General features: G+C 46.4%; 1 protein-coding gene across 1 annotated transcript in view; it reads left to right on the top strand.

The window, feature by feature from the left end:
- LOC148506064 (serine/threonine-protein kinase Nek11-like) overlaps window positions 1–12,724 on the top strand; it is a 341,598-nt gene that overhangs the window by 215,828 nt on the left and 113,046 nt on the right. Inside the window, exon 9 of the mRNA XM_088447334.1 lies at window positions 3,313–3,432. Coding sequence (XP_088303460.1) covers window positions 3,313–3,432 — 120 coding nt within the window. The remainder of the gene's footprint in view (window positions 1–3,312; window positions 3,433–12,724) is intronic.

The following is a 12,724-nucleotide window of genomic DNA, read 5'->3' as shown; positions in this document are numbered from 1 at the left end:
TGGGTCTCGCTACAAAGGGGGCATGCTGTCGATGGTGGGTGACAGCACGCCCCCTTTGGTGGGCGTGCCGAGGGCATGGCTAGCCAGACGGAGGCCTTCCCATGGGAACAAGTGATGTCAGTGGGAGTGCTTTCAGCTCTGATAGAGCCAAAAGCACTCCAGGGCTTGCGGCAACGAGACCCTACCACAAGGGTCTCATCGCAAGCCCGATGGTCATGATGGTCTTGACCATCGCAACCATCTTCCTGGCCGCTCGCTATAGCTGTGGGTGGTCACCCACAGCTATACGAGTGGCCGGTAGGCCGCTCTAAAAATTCAGAGGGACGGCCCTGATTCAGGGCCTCAGTTCGCTGACCCACGCTGCTTTGCTAGTTGTATGAAGTTTTGTGTAAATGCATTTTTTTCTTTAAGGCTACATTTTTTGACAACTAATTAATGGGAGCAAACTAGAGGGCCTATTTGTCAAATAATATTTGCCAAAAACAGATGTTTTCGGGGATAACCCGCAAATATTAACTATCCCCCAAAATGTATCATGGAGGCACCACAGCAGGTATATGTAGCGGTCCCTCCATTCCCTACAGCAACCGCAGCCCCCATAATTGTCTCTAGGGGCTGCGAAAAGAGGTAGTGATAGTGATGCATCTTAGATCAAAGGTTGACTACTTCTGACTCCCATGCAGCTGCTGATGTAAAGTCGCAATGGTTAGTGGAAACGGGAGGACTTTCTAGTGCAAGACTGTCTCCGGGTTGCCTAAACCCGCCCAGTGTAGAAAATGTAACCAGAGTGACTGACATAACCTCACTAATATATAAAGAATTGCAACCTTGCAATAACAAAATTGCAACCGTGCCCCACTCCTTGACAGCAACTGGTTGACGATGGGTTAACCCATTTGCCGGCAGGGTAAGGGTTACGCTGAGTGAGCAGGCTGCTGATCTTTTATTGATGCTGTGGTTTGCCTTGGAGTCGGGAAGCTGAGCTGAGTCTCTGTTGAATGGTCTCTGGGCCCTTGGGGGGAGCGCGCTGGAATCCATTAGCAACACAGGAGGAGATAGGACTCGTCCATATACTATCGACTTCCCTCCTCAGCCCAATTCAGAGTCTGGCACTCTCTTCCCATGGTGCAGGAACACAGCAAGAAGTACTTGTATATAAAGACAGGCCTGACATGGGGCGGCAAGCTAAGGAACTCACGAGGGCTAAGTGACCTTGTCTGTCACAAATACGGTGACCTCTGTCATGGCAGAAGCTCCAGCATCGCATTACACATGTGACAGTGGTTCCTAAGTCTGGTCCTAAAGGACACATAACAAGTCAGTACTCCTGGTCTCTCGGTTCGAAAAAATGCAGGAGGATAACTAGCAGCCCAGGCATTTTCTTCATCCATCCCTTGTTAGAGGGTACCCTCTGGCTGTCAGCAGTTCCAGATATGACAAGTACAAGTTCCTGGAAAATGTCACAATGATTGGACCTGAGAGATGCATGTTATTTCCTTAATGTGCAGATCGCAGGATCACAATTGCATTGAAACATTACACTCCAAGGAACCCTATAATCATAAAATGCTTATTTATCCCGCAATGACCAAAATCCCACTCACACACAGTATTATGGAAACAAAATATACACATCGGCAAAGCAACCCTGCACTTGTGTGATCGGCTTAGGTATCAACGGACACAGACAGTTATGTCATATTTATACATGTAGCTGACAGACACAGAGGAGAGAGCCATATTGTGAGCTTCACCAATATTCAGACCTCACTGAGGTATGAGGCACATGGTAATTTTATAAATCCATAGGGAGTTAATAGGCTGAATACTAGTGGAAAATGGGTCAGACCAGAAAATGGCTGCCTCCACACACAGCTCTCTGGTAGGCTTTTATGTCTGCCAGTTCTTCCAATCCTATTGTGTTTTGTCAACCTGTTTTTTTAGCAATAAACTATTGTAGCGTCTAATTTTAATTGAAGAACAAATATGTGAATGATTTTCAGTGTGTGATACAAAAATGAATTTTAGCATAGACTATTTACTTTGAGGTAGCTGAAAGCTGCATAAAGCCTAAAGCTACAAAAGCGTATGGTTTTGCAACTGATAGGTGGGCTAGTTAGATTGGTTTAGTTGATTGACAGGTTTAGTTTAAGGGGCCAGTTAGCCTATAGGTGTATAGCAGGGGAGGGTCTTAATAGCTTAGATAAGGGAGGATCAGATTACTCACCCACCCGTCCCTTTTGCATGTTGGTTGTTTGTGTTGCGTGTGGTTTTTGTTGTCAAAGGCTCAGCTTGGCGGGAAAACATTACTTCTTAGCGACCAATAGGGGGCGCATATGGTATCTGTGGGACACCCTCCCTTTTGCGGGACAAGATGTCTCTGCCCAAAATGGGGGACCTGGGCTTCTCCATTAAGGTTGGGCCCCAGTAATGCTAAGCTAAAAGAAAGGGGAGCAGAGGCCTTCGCATCTCGGTTTGTGTCGGGGGTGTACATCTGTCCCCCATTGTTAGTGAAGTGCAGAGCTGAGTTTAGCAATGCTTTCTTGGGCCACCGTTTCCAATTAATCTACCAAATGTAATAAAAAAGCTGTGACCTTATATAGGCCCCCATTTAACAACAAAGTATATTCCCTTTAGTGCTCGCTAAAGGGGTTATGCCACCCTTTCTGGCGTTAACAAACAGCGGTAATCCAAGATCACTGCTGTTTGTCAAGCATCGGTCTCACCATCTATTAGATGGCGAGAGCGATGGGCTCCCCATTGCGGGCAACGGAGACCCGGTGGTGTCATGCACAGGCACAGATGGACCGTCGCGCATGAGCATTACACCGAGCCCCGTCGCTGGCAGCATTAAGCTGCCAGCAACCCAGTGGAGGACCTCGCCGAGGACAAGGACTTTGCTGGATTTCGAGGACCTCGCCGGAGGGGTAAGTATTGGTAAATACCAGTGAATATTTAGTTTGTGATACTAAACGAAAAATTGCGCTGGTATTTGCCTTTGTTCTTAAATGGGGGCCTTAATCTTGTTTGGTGTCGCTATTTCTAGTTATTGAAGTTATGGGGTTTTATATTGTTCGGTGACAAATCTGTTTATGGTTCTCGTACCATAAACGGCTTTATTGTATCTATTCTAGATGCAGCTATTCAGTGTACAAATATTTAGAAAGCAATACATGAAGGTAAAAATCTCTATATAGTAAAGTCATTGGTGGATGGTCAGCATTGTAATCATTTGTATGTGTGACTTTTAGTACATGTGCCATGTGTACAGCAAACATGTCTCTATCATGCATATCTGGTTATTCCTCACAGGCAGGAACACCTGCATCTAGACAGTTTACGAGCCATGAGGGCAGTGCAAGAGATGGCTCCGCGTCAGCGCAGAAGATTACGACAGGAAGAGCATCTGGAGACCAATATGGAGAAGTTAAAGTAAGTTATAATGGTTTGAAGGTGCGCCTGTCACAATGGATGCAGCCATTTTGTGGGAAGGGCAGATTTTCATGAAATATCCCCCTACTTTCCAACTGCCCTGATTTTGGTGGGACAGCAGGGCCGTGAGCAACTTACTTTGTGTGTCTCGCCTACTTCCCAAGAACAGGTTCCCAGAAGCACCAGTTTCTGGACGCGGCATGTATAGCGGCTCCCAAATCCCTTAAGCTTTATGTCATGACCACGATGATTAGGGGAGCCAAGAGCTGTTTTGCCTGCATACAGTGCAGCCGTTTTAAGGGAGCAGCGCGTGGTCAACAGCAGGAGCACACCAGCGGCCACAGTACCTTTGGTGAAGTGAATTTCAAAAAATTACCCCGGCGAAGAAAACTTTTTTTTGCAAGCCATGGGATTTTTGTCCTTTGATAAATATGGCCCATAGACCAAAATGTTGCAAAATGCTGATGTACAGTATAGTGCAGATGTTACCTCTAAAAAATAAACTGATATAGTCATAGAATAAGGGAACCTGGTAATAAATAGAATATATTGACAGTGCACAAAATGACTTTCTCAGGGTGGTCAGTGGCTTCTAGGGCTATGATAGCTGGAACTCTTATGAATATTGTCTCCACTCACAAAATGGCTGCCCTGTGTGTAGGCCATAGGTATACTCTATATTGGAGCAATGTTTTCTAGGTTCTTTCCTTTTACCCTTTACTCTTAATAAGTTCCTCCTCCTATAAATTGCTCCAGGTAACTTGTCCTGGGGATGGCGACACATAACCATTTATGAGGTACTGAGCCCTTGCTTTATCCTATCCACCTCTCTTCTGTTTTCTAGTATCCCATTAAGGGGTCTATTTACTAAGCAGTGTTAGGAGACAGAGTGAAAAGTGATAAGGTACCAGCCAATCAGCTCCCAATTGTCATTTTTCAAACAGCCTGTGAGATGACAGTTGGGAGCTGATTGGCTGTCACCTTATCACTTTTCACTCTGTCTCCTAACACTGCTTAGTAAATAGACCCCTACTTATTATTTAAACACATTTTTATTTTGTATATTGACAACTCACATTCATGGGCCTGATTCAGCAAGGATCGCTATTGCGATTCCACACGCAGTCAGACGATTGTTGCGTTCTGCGCATGCGTATGCATCGGGTGTGCATGTGCGCGAACACTCCACTGCGATCGGGACTGCGATCGCAGTGACTACACAGACCCATCGCAGAGTGATTGACAGGAAGTGACCATTTGGGGATACTGACTGGGGTGTGGTTGGCGAAACACAGGCGTGCCAGTGCATGCATAAATTTGCCACAGCGATGCCATACACAGCTCGAGTACCAACTGCGTGCGCTGAGGTTAGCAATTCCTGAGTAAGGTCAGAGCTTGTGCAAGTGTGCATGAGGCTGTGATAGTACTCGATGTTACCGATGGTTTCGCAGTCTTGCTAAGTATTATGGATGTGTGTAAGGTAAAGTGGGCGTCCTTATGTTGTGCTGCAACGGCATAGCGATTGCAATCATTAGCATATTTTCGCAGTGAGACTGCGTTCGTAATCGCAATTGCGATCGCAATAGTGAACTGTAATGAATCGGGCCTAAGGGCCTGATTCTGACCCGCTCGCGAGCCCTGAGAGCTCGCAAGCGGGTCGATGGTGCCCTAGTGCGCATGCGCACGACGGAGGGAGCTCCGTCGTGCGCATGCGCGAGACCCGAATAGCGATGGGCAAGCCGTCGCTATGGGTCTCGCACCAAAGGGGGCGTGCTGTCGATGTTGATTGACAGCACGCCCCCTTTGGTGGGCGTTCCGGGGGCGTTGCTGCCCAGACGGAGCCGTTCCCATGGGAACGCCTTTCGTTTGGGGCCGGCCCCACTGACATCACTAGTGATGTCAGTGGGAGTGCTTTTGGCTCTGATAGAGCCAAAAGCACTCCTGGGCTTGCGGCAGCGAGACCCTACCTCAGGGTCTTGACCATCGCGACCATCTTTTTGGCCGCTCGCATAAGCTGTGGGTGGTCACCCACAGCTATGCGAGCAGCCAGGAAGCCGCTCCAATTTTAGGTAGGAGGGCCCTGATTCAGAGCGAGCCGCGAAACGCAGGCGTGCCAGTGCATGCATAAATTTGCCACAGCGATGCCATACACAGCTCGAGTACCCACTGCGTGCGCTGAGGTTAGCAATTCCTGAGTAAGGTCAGAGCTTGTGCAAGTGTGCATGAGGCTGTGATGGTACTCGATGTTACCGATGGTTTCGCAGACTTGCTAAGTATTATGGATGTGTGTAAGGTAAAGTGGGCGTCCTTATGTTGTGCTGCGACGGCATAGCGATTGCAATCATTAGCATATTTTCGCAGTGAGACTGCATTCGTAATCGCAATTGCGATCACAATAGTGAACTGTAATGAATCGGGCCTAAGGGCGCATGTTTCGTTCGCTCGCTCAGACTTAGAGGCGTCAACAGACCGCAAAGAGCGAGCGCTCAATTTAAATAGCCGGCCCCTTTTTTCTGAACGAGCGAGCGCAAATAGCGTCCGGCTCTGAATCAGGCCCTAAGTCCCCTGTGCTCAAGCATGGATATCCATTAAACATAGCGATCCTTGCTGAATCAGGCCCCAGATTACTTGTTACCCCGTGGGCCACAGCTCTTGGTAGAGCATATTCCATCTAAATTACAAAATATCTGTTGGTAATCCGCTAACAAGGTTATATTAATGTCTCACTTTATTGTCCTACAATGTGTCCTGTTATCGTCGTTTATGTTATGTGAGCGCCATCAAGTCAAAATCTAATTGTGTCAGATAATCAGTTTTTCTACTGTCTCATGATACCTCCCACTGGGACAATAATATAATTTAGTGGCTATGAAGGACAATGGTGTGTTTTTCTTTTTAAGAGGTCATTTTGTAGTTTGCATGAAAATACTTATTATATTAGGGCTAGTTATAATGCAGATTTAAGAAATTCAAATAACTTGATGTGTGTTATTATTCACCTAAAGGAACCCATACAGAGGCAGTTCTGATCGCCTGACCAAAGTGCCTTCCACCACGTTACAGTGAACCCCATCAGTAAAGGCCCTAACATTATATCAGTTTAGCAAGAACTTGCCATAATAGTGCCCCCTAATCTCTAGACCACAATGCAGGAACCTGTGCTGATTACAATCACCTGAGGGCAGGAGGTGCTAGTATCAAACAGAAGGATTCTCAACCTTCAAGTGTACTTTATAAACACAAATACAGAGGGAGGGGGCTTGGACTGCACACCCTCATTTTAAACATATTAAGAGGTGCTACCAGGATGCTGAGAAAATGCAGGTGCACACTCTAAGTGCTAAGTACACCAATAGTCAAACCAGAGCCGTAACTAGACTTTTTGGTGCCCTGTGCCAGACGGAGCATTGGCGCCCCCCCCCCCCATTTTTTAAATAGGGACATAAGACATGCACCCGAAAAAGGGCCATGGCCTCATGGGGCCAGGGAAGAGATAGGGGAGGCCAGGAGATGCTGGTGATAAAAGAAGAGTATGCTACAAGTGAGAATGATAATAAACAGAAATTGACACCTGAAAAAGGGCCATGGCCTCATGGGGAAGGGCCAGGGAGAGATAGGGGAGGTCAGGAGATGCTGGGGATGAAAGAAGAGGAAACTACAAGTGAAAATGATAGTAAACAGGAAAATTAACAGGCCCAAACAGCGCCCCCTGCCATGCGGTGCCCTGTGCCATGGGACTGGTCACACTACCCTAGTTATGGCCCTGGTCAAGCAATTATTATAAAGTCTACGATTAACATGGAGTATAAATGAGGTTCAGAGCGTATATTTGGCCAAATATGTGAGTCCATCAAGGTGAACCCTAATGTTGCTAATATTAACATAAAGAAAAATGGGTGATTGTAGATGTGTTGTATATCAGATAATACTCATGGACTCAGGAGTGCAACATAACACGTTTACTTAGAACAACATCAGTAACTGAACTGAGCACAAACAGGAACTCCCTCCCAGCATGCATCGCCCCATAGAAAGTCTCATCATGGTGGGTCCTAGCAGGATACATATCTACAGTGATCATACAAGACAGTGATAGACAAGTCCACAATTTTTAAAATATGTATAATTAAAATCTGCAGATTACATAATTATGTGGAGAACAGAGAGGGCCGAGTGCTTATATTCATCGATTTCACTCCGTAGCTCACTGCTGCTCCTGGGCCTCCTCCGGTGCTACCATTTTCAGCCATGATCTCCACTATTCTTTACTGATCGGTTCCATCTGCTACTACCTCCTTCCTCTCCTTTCTGTGGACTGTTAGGCTAACCTGCTGTATTCACCTCCTGCTCTTCTCCGACCGCGACCTGTAGTTCCCCTTTGCCATCCCAATTATAACCTGGACTATGTCCTTACATTAACCTCGACTACAAAAACTCCTTTGTACTCTCTCTAGGACTTTATATCTCTCATGCTACCTGTGGCAATCTCCTATGTGTAGTCTCACACCATATTTCCCTGAGTTTAATATAACTGCGCTATCCCATAAACTTCTCCCTCTGCTATCATTCTTTTTCCTCTCTTCCCACGTTCATTCACATCTCTGCATCTTCACTCTCTTCTCTCTCTCTTGTTTCATGCTCCTTTTTGCTTGCTTCTTTCCATTCATCTCATCCCACCCAACCTTCCTCCCACCTCCCTTTGCTCCCTCCCAGTTATTCCCCCATCTCCCCTATTCTCCCCGCTTTGTCCACTTCTCTCTCTCTTTTCCCCTGATGACTTGCCCCCATCATCCAGTTTCTGGCCAAATTTCCAAGCTCATTCTCTTCCTCTCTCTTTTGCCTTGTAGAATGCAGGATCTCCTTTTCCCGCACCTCTTGCCCTGGTGACCAACAGGACGGTGATTTGGGAATTTTCCAGAGGAAACAGTTGGGAAGCCGATGGACGGAATCCCGACTGTCGGCTTCTCAACTGTATAATCCCGGCAAGGGTTAAATGACAAGCATCGAAATCCAGACACCTGTCATTTTCCCTATGCCGGGAGCCCAACACCCGGTTTACAGATCAAAGGTAAGCTGGGCGCGGCGCGGGGGGGAGGGTTAGGTTTATGGTTCCTGGGGGGGATTTAGGGTTAGGCACCCCCCCCCCCGAGAGGTTAGGTTTAGGCTAGGGGAAGGGGGGTTTTGGGTTAGGCACCCCTTGGGGGACGTTAGGGTTAGGCACCCCCCCGGGGAACTTAGGTGTAGGCTAGGGGAAGGGTGGGTTAGGTTTCGGCACTTAGAGGGGGGATTAGGGTTAGGCACTTGGGGGGGAGGTTAGGGTTAGGCACCCCATGGGAGGGTTAGGGGGTAGAATTAGGTTAGTCAATACTTACCTTAGGACGATCGGGATTTCCTCCTCTGCCAGGATGCCGTTGTCGGGATTAGAACCGCCGTCCATGCGGCCGGAGGTAATTCATACTGAATCCTTTTCCAGTGTACCTTTCACATTCTTCACCAGGCGACCTCTTCCACCCTGTCCACCTTCAGGTTGCACTCATCTACTGTCCTCCATGTCTCACCAAACCTTCCATCATAATTGTGCCATACTGTTTCCCAATTCCTCTCCAGTTAAAGTTCCTTACCTTCGCCTTCAAAGCACTCATTCACTCTTCCAACTTCTATATCTGGTGTTGGGTATGAATAGCCGTGGCTGAATTGCCACCGGTTCAAATCCTGATGCCGGCAGGCCGAAGGTCCAGAATCCCGTCAGGGACGGTAAGTACCCTAACCCTCCCTTGGTGGTGCCTAACCCTAACCTCCCCTCGGTGGTGCCTAACCCTAACCTCCCCTTGGTGGTGCCTAATTTCTGCACCCTAAACCTAACCCTCCCCGGTGGTCCCTAACCCTCCCCGGGGGGTGCCTAACCCTAATCTTCCCCTGGGGGTCTCTAAACCTAATCCCCCCCATCCCCAGGCTAAGTGTAATACTTACACGTATACTTTCCTTCGGGATGCCGACGTCGGTATCCTGATGTCTTCGGGATAGCGGCGTCAACATTATGCCGGGCATCAGGATTCCAGCATTGGTATATCGATGCCCTGGAGCCGTCCGCCGGCATATTAAATGTATCCCTATATCTGCTACCTCATCCCAATAAACACTCATTCTCTCTGCTCTTCCTCAGATTGTCACATTGCCCCCTGCTAATTACCTCCTCCCACTTCCTCATCCATGCTCAACTGTTCATTGAAGCCTGCCAGCCCTCCTTCCACTTTTAGCCCCCAAACCTTTAGACTGTTAGCTCTCACAAGCAGGGCCCTCCACCCTCTGATTGTCACCCTGTACTATCCTTCTCTCATTCAGTCAGCAAGTCTGATCCCTTTTCCCCAGAATACTAAGTGCTACCATCTGGTGTTGTCGCTCTATTATACCACAACCATTTTTACTGTTCCTGTTGTACACTCCAGACATGAGAATTAAGATATTGCTTAAGAAAGGTCTTGGTGCAGCTTCTGTCTATAGTGAGAAATAAAAACTATTAACTTGGTCCTCAGTTGGAGTGTATTGGGAACATAATAGAGAGCTACGTAGCTGAAGTTATCAACCCATCCTCTAATTATCCACACACACAAATTATACAGGTTCTGTGGCTCATTGAAAACACAGAAGAAACAAATGGACTTCAGTCATCCCAAGAACTAAGTTACATGTATCATTAATTAGAGGAAACATGTATTTTTGCCCCATCAAATTCTAATTGCTGGGATGGGCAGTCCTCGCTAGCCCGGGTAACGCCATTCTCTTACAGAAGGTTCTCACTGCCGCCTCTGCTAGAATAGGGAGCATCCCTACCCCCACATAGACACAAAGTGTTACTGTTCTCCCTCACACCTGCACTCTGACTGCTTCTGAGGATCTGGCAGCCAGCAGACACCCCCTCTCTAATTAAATACACTTAGCCATCATTTACCATCTCTGTTTCTAAAAAAGTAATAGAATCTATCAAGCAATTATCTTTTTTTTTTTTCTTCTGTAGCGTTTTCTCTCTCTCTTGTCGATCAGCGAAACCTCATTATAAGTCGTGGTTGCTTCTCTCTATCTCTGGATAATTATTTTCTTCTCTCAGCTCTGTCTAATCGCCCTAGATTTGTTTCTTTTTTTGTGTCCCCCCCCAAGAATGTTCTACTGATCCGATACCCCCTGCCTTCAATTTCTGCCATTAGAGGCATAGAAGCAGTTCTGTACTGTTAACCATTTTTACCGTGTCTGGTAATACTGCACTGAGTCTGTGTGCTCGGATTTTATTTCCTAGTTTGGGAAGTGTTTACTGGGAACACATAAGGCGTGATTTTGCCTGGGGGCATTTTATTTTGGAGAACCTCTAGCACATAATAAATATTTTGCCCCTGCTGACGTGGCTTAAACAGTTAAACTGTGCAAATTTTGGTAATTATAGTGCGGGTCTGCACGGAATTGCTTAGAATACTGGTTCCAGGGGCCACAGCCAAATCAGAAATATATAGTATAAAAAACAACTCACATTTCATGTACAGTCAGTGCACATAATCACATTCTGTTTTCTGAATGGGTTAATGCTCGTCGTTCTACATTATGCTGTATACTATTCCGTATGAATCCAATATCCCAGACACCCACCTGGAAGGGGCCACGGCTCAGGGTCACTCTGACCTATTTTTGTTTAGGCATTTGAAATAACATCCTGCTTTGTACTTCTTGTGCTCTGGTGGTCAAATCAAGGATGATGGCAGACAAGGATAAAGAACTTTCCCCCTCTACCAGCGTGGGGCGCTCAATCCCCTTGCTGTGCACCCACTGTGGTTCCTATAATGAATGATTATGATTGTTACAAAAGACAAACCAGAGGACCAGAAATTAGTATCCTAAAGACATTGGAGGGATTAATGAGTTAATAGTTAATCAGGCAGACATGTAGAGAAGTCATTTACGAAATTATGATTTTATACATTCAAAATGATTAACTACTATTTTCTACTTAGCTGTCAGGTCTAATTGTACAAGTAAAAGTATCAGTGTATTATATAGTATATGACTCTAATAAACATATGTTATTTTGTTAAAGAGAAACTGATATCTACCTATGGGGCATATATGGGCAATCTGCAGTTGCCAGGAGGATATATGTGTCTGGGTGTCCGACCAAGACTGGTCTGGGTGTCCGACCAAGACTGGTCTGGGTGTCCGACCAAGGCTGGTCTCGGTGTCCGACCAAGGCTGGTCTGGGTGTAGGACCAAGGCTGGTCTGGGTGTAGGACCAAGGCTTTTCTGGGTGTAAGATCAAGGCTGGTCTGGGTGTAGGACCAAGGCTGGTCTGGGAACCCAAGGATTTTATGTTATTTTATAAATGAGCGGCCTACCCTCCTTTAGCCTTATTAGTAATAGTCTTGGTCCACTGTTGCTGTATCTTCTGTAGTTGGAGGCCACCAAGTACTGCGCTGGCAGAGAGACCAATAGAAGGACAACATGCAGGCATCATTAGATTAAAGGTCATTTTTTGGGTGCATACATGCACTGTGTGCTGGTGTCAGTTGGACGCAAGGACTGATTTTTTTGTACCACATTGCCCTCGACCTCCCAAAATAAGAATGCCCTGCACAGGGCTTAGACTCAGCTTTAAAGAAGACTTTAACTTTTTGTTTAATCCTACAAAAAGGAATAGATGTTTTCCACTTTCTAAAGCTGGATACACGCACACACAGTCCGATACGATGTAACGATATACTGTAGATCGTGTCCGCGTACACACTACACGATCCACTGTACGATGACACGATCTATCATTACAGGATTAATGTTACTGCACCACATCGTACATTGAATAGTCCCATCTGAGGTGCAGCACATCAGATGGGAAGATGCGAGAACACAATTCATCAAACGATGATCCATTGCGGATTGTAAGATTGGTCAATTTATCGTATAGTGTGTACCCAGCTTTACAGAACCGTCTACTTTGATAATTGTGTACACCTCATACTGACACCACTAATAGGATACTTTATTTTCACTAGTGTGACTAATCGGTAACCCTGCGCGCCATTTCCCAATCCTTGTAACTGCATTTCCATGTTTGAGGATGCACCAAAAAATGCACAGCCAAGAGTGGGGTAAAGTATGGAGAACTAAGGACCCCATACCCAGCCGTTTCCACAATCAGACCGAAACCGACGATTTGCTGGTTGGAAATGCAGATCGGCAGCCATCATGTATGCCGATCTGTCTGGGAATCAGTGAAATTCTTCATGTTACAAATCCCCGATCTGCTGATCCTGAT

Source organism: Taudactylus pleione, unplaced genomic scaffold (assembly GCF_031769625.1).
Source record: "Taudactylus pleione unplaced genomic scaffold, aTauple2 ptg000430l, whole genome shotgun sequence".
Classification (NCBI taxonomy): Eukaryota; Metazoa; Chordata; class Amphibia; order Anura; family Myobatrachidae; genus Taudactylus; species Taudactylus pleione.
The sequence above is the reverse complement of the archived record's forward strand: the minus strand, read 5'-3'. Positions and strand labels throughout refer to the sequence as shown.